General features: G+C 32.5%; 1 protein-coding gene across 1 annotated transcript in view; it reads right to left on the reverse strand.

Moving 5' to 3' along the window:
- Positions 1–17,562, reverse strand: part of LOC132750012 (trichohyalin-like) — a 157,478-nt gene that overhangs the window by 5,222 nt on the left and 134,694 nt on the right. Inside the window, exons 30-37 of the mRNA XM_060739962.1 lie at positions 13,688–13,762; positions 8,382–8,486; positions 7,239–7,271; positions 4,721–4,804; positions 2,927–2,985; positions 2,293–2,404; positions 1,386–1,565; positions 501–689 (exon numbers count right to left, since the gene is read on the reverse strand). Coding sequence (XP_060595945.1) covers positions 501–689; positions 1,386–1,565; positions 2,293–2,404; positions 2,927–2,985; positions 4,721–4,804; positions 7,239–7,271; positions 8,382–8,486; positions 13,688–13,762 — 837 coding nt within the window. The remainder of the gene's footprint in view (positions 1–500; positions 690–1,385; positions 1,566–2,292; positions 2,405–2,926; positions 2,986–4,720; positions 4,805–7,238; positions 7,272–8,381; positions 8,487–13,687; positions 13,763–17,562) is intronic.

Genomic DNA, 17,562 nt, shown 5'->3' on the forward strand with positions numbered 1-17,562 from the left:
ACTGCTTCTGTGCTTTTTCATTTTGTTCAGAGTAAATTACTAAATAACTAAATAAGATTTTATCTCCCTCATTCTCTCCATTAATACAGAACAAAATGGAATGATAAAATATCAAAAAATCTTTTGAAATACAGAGATTCAACTTGGTGGTCAGATATACTTAAGCTCATTGCCATTTGGCAGCAGTTATCATTTTTTGTATCATCTAATTTGCTCAACAAAGACGTCTAAAATTACATTGATCAAGATTGAAAACTTTTTAACAAATTGAGTGTGAGCTAGTTTTAACTGTAAGCTGGCTGCGACTGAATCTACCCATAGTATCAGTGCAGACCAAGAACAGCTGGCACAGATGTGCCGTCTGATCATTGTTTGCACCTTTTGCTATTCAGTTGGAACATATTTTGAAAAATTTCCCCTAAAAATGATGAATGGTTTTGCCCAGACTGAAAGATGGGCAAGTACATTTTGGACAACAAGTGGGTAAAGGATGAACAAACCTTGGCCTGATTAGTAAGTGTATTCTGTAATTTAGACATCTCCGCCATTTTCTTCGACATGATATCTCTATTCACTCTCTGATGATGGGTCAGTGCCTCGGTCTCGTAATCGTGTTCCCGCATTCGTAGTTCAAGGTTACTTGCTAATCTCGTCTGGTCTCTTGTTGGTGATGGTGATCTCATTGTGAACTGTGAGTATATGAGATTTTATAATACAATAATGTATACACAAAAGTATATTATTAGACAAAACTGGTTAGATTTTTGTTTTAAAGATCGAGACTGAAAAAGTCAAAATTAATGGCGACTCTCCAGATTAACTGAGAAAACCGAAGTCCTCTGGAGCCTATCCATTGACCATTGTATCAAGCATGTTAAGAAGACACCCCAGTAGAACCATACACCTTCCATTTGCTAGCTGAAGAGTTTCTCCTTATAAAAGTATCCAGAGTCCTTGACAGGTTTAATTAATATAGAATTCACTTTAGTAAATTTTTGTAGGATGCTTATAGACACAATGTCAAAAAAGGGCTTCACATTATTTCTAACTAACAGGACCGACAAGCAAGTAATTTGGAGAAAGTGACCTTAACCAGTCTGCCACTGAACACTTGTTGGTGTATAAGCAGCTAAGCCCCAATAGAGAGGTTGTAGGAAGAGAGAAAATCTTTTTTTTCTTCAGTGAGGAGATGGTTTCCACTTTTCTTAATCACATCAACATCATTACAGTCATTTAATTTTAATAACTTTCCAACCCTAAAGTACTCCTAAATGCATTACTCCAGGCACGGGTCAGAATCTGCATGGGAGTACAACCAACTCTCTGTTCACTAACTTTGATTGCACAAAACCTATTCTATAAGTTTAAAAATTCAAGTTATATACCTTTCTATGTGAGTTGTACATTTCTGGTGTGGTTAGATTAGGACTACTGGAAGACACGTTGAATTTGGCACGTCGTAAATTACTGTTGTCAGTCTGTAACTGCCGTACTTTAGACTGTAACTGGGCAAGTCTCTTTGCATAATCTATATCTTCATGACCTTGTGATCCAGACCCAGTATTCTATAGAAGCAGAGAGTAGTTTATATTTAGTTATAAGTTTATTTTATATTTCTTTCATACATCTGTATAATGTTTATTTAACTGATTTTCATACACACATATACACATATATTCAATGGCTAACAGTATTAATATATTCATCACTTGGCACATTTGATCATTTTCTGTGTTCAATAAATATCTAATAGTATCAATATGACTTTGAGCAAGTAAATCTTGATCCATTTATTGCTTTTCTAATAAAAAACAAATAAGCATCAAAATACCCCTTGAGCAAGAAAATCTTGGTATATACACTGTTTTTCAAGAATATGTAATATGAAATTAGGCAAAGCCACAAAACATAGGCATATAAACCTATGAAAGTCTGTTTAAAAAATTGTTCATTTTTCAATTTCAAAGGTGTCATTTTGTATTTCATGCAACACTTCCGTTTTCACTCGGAACACTCGACGATTATTATCAATCCGAAAAGTTACAATTGTTCCTTTATCAGAATAATCCGCCGATTATCATCAAGTTACATTGAAAATGGCGGCGCCCAACTAGAACTGACACTGCAAATTTAATTGAAAGCTATATAAATCTGTTTATTCTTTGTTTTTTGTTTGATTTCATTTTAAATATACACGTGTAGTCTATATCCGGGCAAGCCAAAGTCCGGTACCAGATTCGCAGTCCCGGTCTTTGACTTCCCCGTGTTAAATACAAAAGAATATCAACTCACTGTTACTAATTTACTAATCTCTTGTTCAAGCCTCTCCAGATCTTGATGTTGTTGTTCGGACATTTGTCGGAGGTAACGCTCGTTGGGATATGATTTGGTTTCACTACGGTTACTAAAAATAGTATGTTTAAATTTCAAGTGGGTATGACAAAATAGAATAATTTAATAACTAAAAATATAAAATTATGTTATTATAAAATTATGCAAGTACTTTCAATCTACTGAACAAATATTAACATCTTTTTTTTTAATATCACAGTCCGGTTAAACAATCACAATACCATATCAGAACAAACTTTCTACAATCATGTCATAGGAATTTTTTCTTAAATTTTTATTTTTTTTTCACTGAAATATCCAAATTTGGAAACTCAAAATAATTATTAATGTGTGCATTATTTCTTGCAATTTGACCAGGCAAAGAACCACTAGCAATTTGTAAATAATATTTAGAGTCAATGATGTGATCAACAAGTGGAAACTATTCGGAGCTACGAACCATTCTGCAGTTCAGTCTGCTAAATATGCATAATTTTGATTCTGACAAAAAATAATTTTACTAAGAATATAAAAAACAGTTTTTACCCTGAAACATAGAAATATTGTTTTTTATGCAATAAAAGAACAAACTTACGCTGCCATATCATTGTCAGGGGCATATAATAAACTTCTGTATTCATTTGTCGAAAGTCCCTGAAAGTAAGATACTAATTTGTCAAAAATAATACATACATGTATTTAAATGCAGCTATATCTGCCTTACAAAAGATAACACCATGGCAATTATATCACCAGTTATAAAGATTTTTGACAAATTATATTGTTAATTATATTGTCATATATAAAAGGGGCCCAAACCATAAGGCAAGGGTTATATTGCAAATTACCCTTTATATACAGCCATATAACAAATTTATAATGAATTTTAAAGGATATAGCAAACTTCTTTTTTTTGATGGATCAAATGCAACCATATAATTTATATGTCACAGCACTATTTAAAGGAGAAGATGTGCTTGGTCGTATTAACCACAAAATGATATTTCAAGGGTCCCGGGTTCAAGTATCGATCAGGCCTGCACAATTTGCTCACCCTGTAACATTTGACGCTCAACAGGGGACTATGACTGCATATATCTCAGATTTTTATTTATATTGCTCGGACAGTCGGTAACCCTGAGCAATTTGAAGATAGTGGTGGGGTATGCCACAGCACTTTTTAGGGGAGAAGATGGGATAGCTCAGTAGATACATCTGTGGGACAACATTCAAAGGTTCACAGGTTCGAGTCCCAGTCAGGCAGCACAATTTTCTTACCTTGTGACATATAGATTATATAAATGTCACAATTATCTAATGAAAAGTGACGTTATAAACGTAAACTTATTGGTGACTGTGCCCTAAATGGATGGACCCTAATTAAATATAAATAAAAATTTTTAATATAAAAATATATTTATTCAAATTGATGTGATTTGCAGCAAAATGTTAAGAAATTTTTAACTTTTTTTTTAACAGTGGGCTTGGAAATTGCCAAGTAATTATTCAAAGGAAATAAAATGCTTACCAAATTAACCTTTATGTCAAACTTTAAACACTTTAATGTTTAAATATTAATATGGTAACTTTAAAAATTCTTTGAAAAATTGGGCTCCTTTTATTTCAGAGTGGCAATATAGATCTGAAAAGCTTTATTTATTTGCATTTATTTCAGAGCATTAATAAGGAGTTTAAACATTTTGATGAAGATATTTGCATGTACATCATTCTTTTTTTATTTCGTTCATTCCTTTCCTGTTCAATAAGAAAAATTTGAAAATTCACATAAAACACTTTAATCATTGATCCTTCAGCTTATGTATTTCTTTTATGAGCTTATCATAAACTAAAATTAATAACCAAAAAAAAAAAGTACACTGTGCACAGAAGAATTTATGCATCATGATAACATTGTAATAAAACCTGAAGATGTATGCACCTGTATTAAGGTAAAACTTTAATTAACTCTAATAAATCTTGATAAGGGAATTAACTAGGATTACCTCAACATTGATTCAACTCTTATATAAGAGCAAAACATTCCCAGGCAAATTAAGGTTGACATTGTGTGACATATAGTTCTTCATTGAAAGACTTTGCTTTTTTATTTTTTTCTACGGTTTTACATTTGTCCGAAATTGCAAATTTGACCTATGTAAAATATGGCTTCAAATCTACAGTGTACGTCTAAATATTTTGGACTTGCGAGACTTAAGAGCTCATAATTAAACCTATACATAGAAAATTCAACATCCTGGCATTTTTTCCCCTATTCCATTTAAGTTTAAGTGTCCTGTCACTGCTGAACATCAATATGTTTTGTGGTCGAAAACAGGAAAAGTCAGGTTAGTATTTTAGATTTCTTTTTTCAAAAATAAGGGGAGCTTACTCTGACAAGTTTTTCTTTCAGTCTTGACATTTCTTCTTCTTTTTCTCTCTCAAGCTGTCTTTTTAAAGTAACCAGAGCTTCATCCTGTAACAAAAATTATACTTGGTATCAATATCAGATTTATTCATAGTATCCTTTTAAAAGTCACTTAAAAGCAATTTAAAATCCTACACTAGTACTGAGTGTATTTACTCGCCCATAACACTGACCATCTATAAGACAGGGGTCTATATTTCACACTTAACTGTAATTTCATTTGACCAGGAATTTCAATTTGAGACAATTACTTGACATATACTTGTATATATTATAATCCATTATTGTTCTGACACAAGTCATGCAGTCCCACCATCAGTAATCTTTACTTGTGAAGATTTCATTTAATGAATTTCACTGCTTCCATATATTGTTAATGTAATACTGGATTGTGTGACCTTTATTGTAGTGGACTGTATGATACATGTAGCTCCTTATCAATTGTAAAATACACTCACATGATTGTATGTACATTAGAAATGAACAATATTTGTATAAACATTAAATATCAAACTTCCAAGCATTTCTATGCTTCTACATCATTCATCTTACAAAATGTCTTCAAATGTTTAACATTCAACTCTTTTTGCACATTTTTTGCAGAAATTTAATATTTTTAATTGGAAATTTGATAATAAGGAGCAAAACATTGAATATCAAAATAAAACACAATTCCATGCAATCATCAAGCGATTGTCCTTCAAACATAAAAACAAAGGTCGTAGAAACACTTCAAATCTTAAATTGAGATAAAATAAAACATGCAATGACCTTTCATGCAATTATTAAGAACACATGTCTTTGGTCCCGATTTGAAGGAAAGATAGAAAACAAGTTGTTTTATCTTTTTAAATGACCACTCCTTATTTCTTTAATCTGGCATGGTGTAGCCTTAACCTGTGACCTTCCAAAGTCAATCTAAAGTTATGTCATGACTTTTGAAGGACATAATTAAGTCATAATCCTATTGAAGAAGGTTATTTAATGCAATAATCAAAATGCATGCTTAATCAAAATACATGCTTTATTAATACAATATTTCAAAACCTTTGATAACTTAAAATTATCAAAATGTTATCTTCAAAACATTTCAAACAAATTTAAGTGTCAATTAAAGACATTAGAAAGATAATTAATAAACAATCTGCAAGATAATGCATAGCACAGCATAGTTTACATTTCTGTCCCAAATTTTGTTCCAAATCCGCCTGAAATTGCAATTCTGTAAGGAGGGAATGAAGAACATAGGAAAAACAAGAACATAAAACAATTTTATCCAACATTAAATATGACATAACATAAAAGAACATTATACAACAACACAAATCTGAAAAAGAAAAGCTGATGCCTTTTTTTCATCATTGTTTCTGGCATTTCTAAATAAGTTTGTGCATATATCTCTGAAGAACCCGGAAATTAAAGTGGTAGAAAGTTTGATATCACACAGTGTACCCATGTGCAGCAGGTATCATAAAACACATCAAGAAATTAAATGACACATAAACAACATAAAATGTAAAATCTGCAATTTGGTGATTAAACAACAACAAGTCATGCACAGAGCAGAAGAAATAGAACTATCACCTGCAAAATGTTAGAAGTATCCGGCTTAACATATTTATTTCAGACAAAATTCACCCCCCCACCCCCCAGCTTTAAAGTGGCATTGAATTTATTTTATCCACACTATACTAAAGGTGTCATATATAGGAACTATCCATGGTGTTATATAAAGACATAATGTGTCACAACAGCAGGGTATCAATTTTGGAATCAAAGATGTATGATTTAAAAATTATAGTTCTAACCCAATTTGGAATACAAATTTTAGCAGCATTTTGTTAAGAAATGGAACTGAAGTTTTTGAGTCAGGCTGATTCCAAATCTCTTATTTTATAAATACACATATTTCACTACCATGACTACAATGTGTAGCTATTCAATTGGAATTCTTTTGGTCTTAAATTTAGGAAAAAATAAAATCTCTTTCAACTAGGAATTAAAAACCTAGTATTGACTGTAAAATCAACTTAATAATTACCCCCTTCCCCCCGCCTCCCTTCCCCAAAAAAAAAACAAAAAAAAAACAACAACCCTGAGTATATTATACAGATAAATAATTGCCATGGCAACAAATAACATTTAGATTGTGTTTTACAATTGCATATTCTTTTTCAAAAATGAGTGAACTTTAAAGGAATGAATCTTACTAAAATATTGAAAATTTATCAATTCCATGACTACATTTGAGCCGCGCCATGACAAAACCAACATTGCATTTGCGACCAGCATGGATCCAGACCAGCCTGCACATCTGCGCAGTCACTGGTTTTTTCATGGTGCGACTCAATTTTGACTTTTAATGATATAGAATGGTTTAATAACAGAAAAAGAAGAGAAACACTGGTGGACAAAGAACAAATTAACAATCCAAATGTTGAGTGGGTGGGGTAAAGGGTTGAAGGAAGAAGTTCTATAGTACCATTTTCACTATGTCCTCAGCCATTTTCCTATTCTGTAAGTAGAGAAATTTTAAATCTGATTACAAAATACTGGAAAAGGAGTAAGTCAGTTTAAGTCTGTTTTCTTTAATAAAGATGTAAAATTCTGTCTAAGGTTAAGATTAATATGGTACAATTTTTTGTTAAAGGAAGGACGACTGTGTCTTGCAAATATGGAAAAATAAAATTTGTAAAGTTATATCAGCTGAAGCAAAGTGCCTAAAGTTATTTATGTTTCAGTTAGAAAACCAGTCAAGTCAACTCTAGCATTTGATTGGTTGTTTTTCAGAATGACACTTACAAGACAACAAATCAAAATGCAGCAATACCAGACTGGTTTTTGCAAATCCTAGGAATCAAAATGTGAGGAAGCTTGAAGCAATTCACAACAGAAAAGTCATAATTATACTATCTTTAATCCCAAGGACTATTAATTTTCATTTAAACTATGTGTACAAATTAAAGGCACATTGTGGTTCAGAATCAAGTAAATTTTTACTTTGTATAAAGAGCAAACATGAATTTTATAGCATTCAAATAATGGTTTTGGAGCATGTTAGATGCTTGTTAATGAGGAAAATAGCACTAACTGTGAAATAATTTGTCATACTACAAATGCACTATAAATGTAAACAAAGTAGTTTTTTGACTTCCATACAAAATACTAAATTATTATAACTATATACTAATGGCCAAGAAGCAACAGTTCAGATAATTTGCCAATGAGTAACATTTTGGACACTATAAAGATACCCAAAACAAAAACATTTTGAAAAGTGAAAATATAAGCATTTCTGGGGCATAATGGACCTTTAAGTATACATGACATAAACTTGCAGTTGCTAAAAATTAAATAAATTTAATGAAATAAAATTATCTTCCCAAAATATTCCATATATTATATCAAAACTTTGACAAACTTATTGTTCACCACAGATTCCGTAATTTAATTACAGGGTTACGACTATAATTACTAAATACATGTTTCACAAAACTGGCAAATCACAAAACTTGTACATGTACATAACTAAAAGCTGTGTGTCACAAAATATTTACGTCACAATCAAATATTAAATATTAAAAGTTAGCAAATTAAAGAAGCTGTGTTATACTAAAGTTAGTACCTTTTGTCTATCTGCGACATTAAGTGTGTTACGCTGTACCTCTAATTCCCGCTGTAAGTCGGTCACATGCATTCGGAGTTCCTCGTTACATGCACGAAGGTTAGCCTGAAATTAGTACTCCCAGTTGTTAAAATATTATTATACCCCCACCACAAAATGTGGGGGGGGCTATAATGGATTCGCTTTGTCGCGTCGGTCGGTCAGTCGGTCGGTCGGTCCGTCCGTCTCCATTTTCGTGTCCGCTCTATAACTCCTATACCACTTGAAGGATTTTCTTCAAACTTGGCTCAAATGTTCACCTCAGCAAGGGGATGTGCAGAACCCATGTTGCCCATGTGTCAGCTCAAGGTCAAGGTCACAATTGAAGGTCAAATATCAAACACAATCATATATTAGACAGTATGTCGTGTCCGCTCTGTAGATCCTACAATAATTGAAAGATTTTCTTCAAACTTGGCTAAAATGTTCACCTCAACAAGGGGATGTGCAGAACTCATGTTGCCCATGTGTCATTTTAAGGTCAAGGTCACAATTGAAGGTCAAATATCAAACAATCAAATATTACACAATATGTCGTGTCCGCTCTGTAAGTCCTACACTAATTGAAAGATTTTCTTCAATCTTGGCTCAAATGTTCATTTCAACAATGGGATGTGCAGAACCCATGTTGCCCATGTGTCAGCTCAAGGTCAAGGTCACAATTGAAGGTCAAATATCAAACAATCAAATATTACACAGTATGTCGTGTCCGCTCTGTAAGTCCTACACTTATTGAAAGATTTTCTTCGAACTTGGCTCAAATGTTCACCTCAACAAGGTTATGTGCAGAACCTATGTCACTCTTTTGCCAGCTTAAGGTCAAGGTCACACTTGAAGGTCAAAAATTGACTTAGAAAATGTTCTTTAATTTTAACATATATCTGAATATTTCTGAATCTAGAAAAGGTATTTGCTTGAAACTTAAAATATAAATGAAGTGTCACAATTAAGATATGCTGGTCAAGTTTCATAACTCTGTATTGCATTTTAACAAAGTTATGCCCCTTTTTAATCTTCAAATTTACATACAATCACATATTAGACAATATGTTGTGTCCGCTCTATAAATCCTTTACTAATGGAAGAATTTTCTTCAAACTTTTCTCAAATGTTCACCTAAACAAGGTTATGTGCAGAATCCATGTCACCTTTGTGCAGGCTAAAGGTCAAGGTCAGACTTGAAGGTCAAAAATTGACTTAGAAAATGTTCTTAGATTAAAACATGTTCTTGAAATTATTTCGGAAACTAGCATAGGTATTTGCTTGAAACTTAAAAGATATATGAGGTGTCACAATTACGATATGCAGGTCAAGTTTCATAACTCTGTATTGCATTTTGACAAAGTTATCCCCCTTTTTAAGTCTTTAAATTTACATACAATCAATACTAGACAATATGTTGTGTCCGCTCTATAAATTCTATACTAATGGAAGGATTTTCTTCAAACTTTACTCAAATGTTCTCTCCAATTGGGCGATGTGCAGAACCCATCATACCCTTGTGCCAGCTGAAGGTCAAGGCCACACTTGAAGGTCAAAAATTGACTTATAAAAGTTTAGTATATTGGGAAAATGAAAGGTTATTTGTAACTGTTTCGAACATGATTTGATAATAGATATTTTTACTATTACCTGTACAATTAGTCTTTTTTTCACCAGAGATAATTTCTTTTTATGTATTTGTGCCACTTAAGTTATTCCCTTAACCACCTTTCCAAGTTGTCTTCTGTCAAGGACATTGGTGAGGGTATGAATCGCATTCAGCGATAGTTCTAGTTATTTACAAACATTTTCTTTTTCTGTTACAGTTATACCTGTCTTTATAGACCATGCTGTATAAGGTTAGCCTGAAATTAGTACTCCCAGTTGTTAAAATATTATCATTTACAAACATTTTCTGTTTCAGTTATACCTGTCTTTAAAGACCATGTAGTGTAAGGTTAAGGTGTCTGTCTCTTGGCCACTATATATACTCTGGTAACACCCCCGTGGTTTGTCATATGACACCAAAACTTAGTTAAAGTTCCAGAAAATGGACATGTAGGGAATTAATTTTTAGCACAATCAAACTGTGAGTTATATGTTAATCAAAGGAAAAATCGGAAAAGTTATCATTGCAAACAAGTTTTTATCTGTGTATAAATAATTCTGAACAGCATTTGAAAAAAATGACAGTTTATAAGGGGTGGGGTATTTATTCTTTAGACTGGTCTCTTAAAACAGGTTTCTTAAGTGGTCTCTCAAGAAAGATATAACTGTAATAATTAAGAAACAAAATATTTATAACTAAAATATGTTACTGGTTAACATAAAATGTGTAAACACAAAAACATATATACATATAGTTTAAATCACAATTATATTAGTGTGGAGTTATCAAATTTTAAGAAATGAACATATTTTTGGTAAAGGTGCAGAAGTTTCTTGATTTAAAAAAAAAAAACAGACGCCATTGGTAGCATTCAATATATCAAAGAAATATTTAAACAATTTCTGTATAATTTAACAAAAGTTTATCCATTTTTTTTATAAATAATAATATCAGCATAAATTGGGCATATCAATAAATATACAATAAAGAGATATTCAAGAAATTAAGATATAAGTAAACAATAGAGCTAACAGTTTCTGAGTGACAGAGCACTCAGAACTTGATAGTAATGCAAACACTGTGAAATTTACAAAGGGGAACAATCCAGTAAAAATCTTAGCTGGAGTTATGGATCTTAAACTATGATATACATACATGTGCATAATTTCAGGTAAAAACTTTCTGGAGATGACTTTCATGAGATAATAAGTAGCATGTAAAACCTCCACCAAGTGTTACCCTTATTACAGACCCACTATTCTCAGTAACTTAAAGGAAAAAAGGAACTTGTTTTTGATTGAAGAACATTTATTTGGGAAAAACTCCTTTCGTCGTTGAATTTTCTGAATAAATTTGTTCAACTTCCATGTAAGATAACAGCAACATATTGTAAACTAAAAGTCAAAATTTTATTATTCTGTTGGGTTTTTTTTTGTATAAATAAGATCTACATTCAAAGATTATATATGATATGAGAAGAAAAAGAAAAACCTCAAAATTAAAATAGAATTATGCTAAACAGATTTTGTCAAAAGAATGAAAAGGAAGGATAAACAAACAATAAATATGTTGAATATAATCCTCTACAAATGTACATTACGTATAGGATATCGACCGAGTACGAGGTCTTTCTGTTTAGGAAAGACCTGGTCACGAATTTCATGTGACACCGAGAGCGCGTAGCGCTCGAGGTGTTTCATGAATTTCGTGACCAGGTCTTTTCTAAACAGAAAGATCGATGTACGAGGCCGATATCCAACTTACACACCGTCAAACTATATTGGCCTGAGGAATGGCTGATCTGAAGCATTTGATGTATTATACACAAATCTTATTTTTAACATAACACATAAACAGGTAAGTTTTTTTTCAACGTTCTGCTTAAATACAATATATATTTTGTATTTAACTTTGCTTTTCCCTTGAAGATAATAATAAAAAAGCTATTTGTCAATTATAAAGTGAATAGGTCTGCAATGAAGATATGTTAAAGAACGATTAATTATGTTGATCAAACAATGCAGATTCTAGGACATTTGCCGTCGGACAGTTGCCTTCTCGGACGTTTGCCCCCCCCCCCTTTTTTTGCTGTTGCGACTTGTCACTCTCGTGTATAGATTTTTTGTATGCCAATGGAAACTATCACAAATTTTCGCGATATTTTTGTGTATTTAAGCACAATGAAATTTCGACAATAGGCCATGAATTTGGGTAGCAAACAATTCAACAATAAAATATTTAACATTTTTTAAAACAAGGAGGGGGCACATGCCCGTCCTTCCAAATATATGAGGGGGCAAATGACCGCTATTGCAAAAGGGAGCAAACTTCCGAGGGGGCATCTGTCCGAAAAGTAATGTCCTGATGCCCAGAAGACCACGAAAAACTTACATATGTATATTGATGGCAAGTGTGAGATACATAAACCGAAACTATATTTTATATAGCAGATTATAAAGTGTTCTAGAATAAAATATGATCGGTCATCATAAATTTTTTATACTAAGTCACTAATAACTTTATTAACATTTTAAAATGTTAAATTTTTAAAGTATGCTGTGATTACTGCTTCATAGTACTTGAATCATCTATTTTGTTACATTGTGACTTAATGACAGAAGAACCACTTAGATTACTATTACATTGAAAAATGACGCGATTAAATAAATAATTAAACGTGTCCTAACTTTGATATGCTATCCATTATTTTTATAGAAAGATTTAATATAGGGATGTTGGAATAATTGCTAAGTGCATTCAATAAACATTATCTTGTTTGAAAAAAATTATCCTGATTTTGTAAGACAGAAACATTATGACAATCATTAAATTTTACACTTAAGTTCAATTTTTAATTTTTGATTGCATTTCATGTTTTCTTTGTCTGTGCATTGACAGGTCTATTTTTCCACGTGTATTTCATGACCGGGTCTGTCTGACTAGAACAGACCTGTGCACGTGCAAAAGATAGACCTCATAATGGAATTTCTTTTTTTAAACAGGTCTATCAGAAAAATATAGACCTGTCAAAAACAATAGAGGAGGTGTGTAAATATGTAATGCAAAGATTTATTTATTCAAAGGGTCACAACTCTATGTGAGTATTCATCAGTTTAAATGGAAAGGGACACAAGTCAATGTAACTGATGATCTTAGCATTACTATTTCACTGGAGGATGATATAGGCGCTTCAGTTACTATACAAATATTCCATATACCAAAATCAGCTTTGCATGCAGACCAAAATATCAAACCTTGACAGAGTTAAGGTGCAAGTGGTGTACAGAGAACACCATTTGGGGCACATTAAGTGGCAATTCCTACAAGACTACAACCAAGACTGACAGACCTCTAAGCCCTTTAATATAATCAAAAAGTTTTCAAATGCTATTGAAAGTAATCAAATGCTATTGAAAAGCAATTTCCAAAACCAAATATTTTAACATCATAATAATGATATGATTCTCAATGATTTGAATAAAGAACAAATGCTAAAAAAATAACACATAGTATCCAAAAATCAGTAAATTTATAATTGTAAAAAGTTCAAGGAAAGCGTTAATACTGGGTGTATAAAATAACCCCTAATGGTGCGTAATATACATGTATATCTGACAGGAATGGTGGGTACCCCATTACCACACTACTGTATTGACAAAAGGTGCATTAATATTACCCTATCTGTTTTAAATTCCTTGTTTTGTTGATTCTCGTCCTTAGGGCCTACCCTTGGAGAAGTAAGTATCTTAAACTGAAACAGTTTGGACTTTATTCAGTATGGATATATCAATAATAAATAAATTATACTCAAATAAGATTCAATAATAAAAAATAATTATAAGCTCGTGTAATTACCGTGTAAATAACAAAAGAATTTTTTTTGAAAGTAAGGATTTTTATGATAGAAGTTTTTAATTATCAATATCTTGAAAAAAAACACAAAAGTCATAATATATCATCAAAACATGCTGAATAATAATTCCCTTTATTTACACATTAATATGAAATAAAAATCTGACTGCCCAAACTTTAAAATATTCAATTCTATTTCTTACTTAAGAAATAATATATCCCAAACATTGATTTAATCGCTGAATAAAATCACTGTTTGGAGTTCAGATGCGAGGAATTATATCACAAGGGCCTAGCCCTAGTGATTAATAATGCGCATCCAAACAAGAAACAGTGATTTTATCAAGTGATAAAATCACTGATTGGGATATATTATTTTGATTCTAACACAATTTCAACAATTAACACCTGCCGTTCCTGATATCAAGCTAAATTGCGCCTGATCGGGTCATGTTAGAATTTTTTTGTTTACTTTAAAAACAGATTGATTGCAAAAATGCAATAACAAATCTATACTCTTGAACCCTGAAATGAATTTTTAATATCAGATACTTATGAATAGCACAAATAACACAAACATATATTGTCCCAAATGAAAAACAAACAAACAAAAAACAACAACAACCTAGCAATACTAGATGTACTAAATAAAAACAGGACCATGAAATAGAACCAATGAATGCTCTCCTGAACATTACACTAACACAAAATAAAATTTATAGCAAAACTATAATGAATACTAGAAGAGTATTATTTTTAGACTTGGTGACCTTGACCCTGTCAAGCTGAAAACCATTTAGAGGATAAAAGTCCATACAAGGTTTATACATGTCAAATATCTAAGACCTGTTTGCTTCCTACCTTGGTCTGAGTTTGTAAACAAGAGCGATCAGTAATCAAATGTGTCGCCTCATGATGGCCAATTTCATGTTGGGACAAGTTTTGTGACAGACAGACGGACAGTGCACAACTAGACTTGGTACTGATCATTCCTGTAAAGTTTGGATAAAATTGCACCAGTAGTTTATGAGGAGTAGTCCGGACAAGCTTCTGTGTATCTGGCAACACACAGAAAAAACACCTTTTTATCAAAGGGCAATAACTTGGCCAAAAATCATTCAACCGGAAAACCCGTGCAATATGCACAAGGACTTGAGCTACAGATCAATCCTGTAAAGTTTCAATGAAATTGCATTAGTGGTATAAGAGAAGTAGTCCGGACAAACTTTAAAAATAAAAATTATTAAAGGGCCATAACTCTGACAAAAATCATTGAACCGGAAAATGCTGACAATATGCATTACTAGACTTGGTACTGATCATTCCTGTAAAGTTTGGATGAAATTGCACCAGTAGTTTATGAGGAATAGTCCGGACAAGCTTTTGTGTATCTGGCAACACACAGAAAAAAACACCTTTTTATCAAAGGGCCATAACTTGGCCAAAAATCATTCAACCGGAAAACCCGTGCAATATGCACAAGGACTTGAGCTACAGATCAATCCTGTAAATTTTCAAAGTTTCATTGAAATTGCATTAGTGGTATAAGAGAAGTAGTCCGGACAAACTTTAAAAATAAAAATTATTAAAGGGCCATAACTCTTACAACAAGAGGGCCATGATGGCCCTGAGGTCGCTCACCTGTATATAGCCCCCCCCCCCCCCCCCCCCCCCCGGCCAATTTATCCAAGGGCTTTTATTTGAACAGACTTGGTAGACACCCATAAGAAGATGTTTCATGCTAAACATCTAAGTTCTAGCTCATTGGGTTTTTTAAAAGAAGATTTTTTAAGTTTTTACTATACACATATAGTTAAAAACAATGACACCCCTGGGGCAGGGCCAGTTTTGACCCCCGGGCTTTTATTTGAACAAACTTTGTAGATATTTACTTAAAAATGTTTCATGTATAATATCTAAACTCAAGCTATTTGGGTTTTTTCAGAAGATTTTAAAGTTTTTGCTATACACATATAAGGAAAATCAATGACCCCCGGGGCGGGCCAGTTTTGATCCCAGGGCTTTTATTTGAACATACTTGGTAGACACTCATTAGAACATGTTTCATGCTAAATATCTTAGCTCTAGCTCTTTGAGTTCTTTAAAAGAAGATTTTTTAAGTTTTTACTATATGCATATAGGGAAAATACATGACCCCCCTGGGGCGGGGCCAATTTTGACCCCAGGGCTTTTATTGGAATAAACTTGGTAGACGCTCATTAGAAGATGTTTCATGCTAAATATCTTAGCTCTAGCTCTTTGGGTTCTTTAAAAGAAGATTTTTTAAGTTTTTACTACATGCATAATAGGGAAAATCAATGACCCCCTGGGACAGGGCCAATTTTGACCCAAGGGCTTTTATTTGAACAAACTTGGTAGACACTCACCAGGGTTGCCAGCACTTTGGTGAAATAAAATTCCCTGACTTTTCCCTGACTTTTCACTGACCAATTCATGTTTTTCACTGACCAAAATCGTCAAACACATAAACGGCCTCCTGACCTCCCCTATAGCCGTCCAATCCTCCCATTATATTTTTGCATGTAAACTTGTATATATTTTCCAAAATATAAAAAATTTACATCAAAGTAATGATTCAAACATTGTGTTCTACTATTCTTAACTATTTCTATTCAAACACAGTGTGGCTGTTGGTCAGTGAAACATACGACATGAAAATCAGAAGAATCATAATATAAGCATCTGTATTAGAAATCACATAAGTCACTCTTTCCTTCCTAGTAGTAACACATAAATCACCAAGACTATAAGAGTAATTCTTGTATGACAAAGCTTAATATTCAAACATCTCTAAACTATAGGAACAATAAACATTTAACACAGTTACTTGTATAAGGCATTATGATAAACTCCACTGATTGTGAAAACAAGAACATAGGGCTCATTTTGGCATATCATGAAATAATCACTATAAAATTAAAGACTCTGAATGAGTGAAGTAAGTTAGTGTGAAAAAAGTTAGTGTGAAAAACATAGCATTGCATAATTTAACCAGTTTCCATCATGTTTGCAAGACAAATCCTCTTGTACAATTTCTTAGTGTCAAAGCAAAAAGCAAAGGAGGGCTTTTAATTACTAACAAAATCAAGTCAGTATATATGTATACCAAACTACCATATTGGCATATAACCTGCTTTGCTTTTTGCTTTGACACTAAGAAATTGCACAAGAGGATTTGTCTTGCAAACATGATGGAAACGTACTGGTTAAATTATGCAACAGAAATTACGTATTAGTCAGCTCTGGAGGCAAGGGTTGCAAAGCCTTTCAGTCTTTAGGCTGAATGATGTTCTAAGGTAAATAATGGGTAATATAATCACAAAGTTAACATATAATGCTTCTTAATATCATAGTTTACTGTTATTTGAATTTAATGCTTAACTGTGAGAGTAATAAAGTCAAATATTAAATGCCTAAAGACTGCCATAGCCAAGAAAGACCTTCAATGTGTATATTTTTCGACCTTTAAAATAATTTTTCCCTGACTTTTCACTGACTTTTCAGGATTTTCATTTTTCACTGACCAAATTTCAAAATTCCCTGACAATTCCCTGACCTTGAAAAAATACCCAATTTCCCTGACTTTTCAAGTCTGCTGGCAACCCTGCTCACTAGAAGATGTTTCATGCCAAATATCTAAGCTCTAGCTCTTACGGTTCTTTAAAAGAAGATATTTAA

The sequence above is a fragment of the Ruditapes philippinarum genome, unplaced genomic scaffold (assembly GCF_026571515.1).
Source record: "Ruditapes philippinarum isolate M1 unplaced genomic scaffold, ASM2657151v2 ctg330_1_1_1_1, whole genome shotgun sequence".
NCBI classification, from domain to species: domain Eukaryota; kingdom Metazoa; phylum Mollusca; class Bivalvia; order Venerida; family Veneridae; genus Ruditapes; species Ruditapes philippinarum.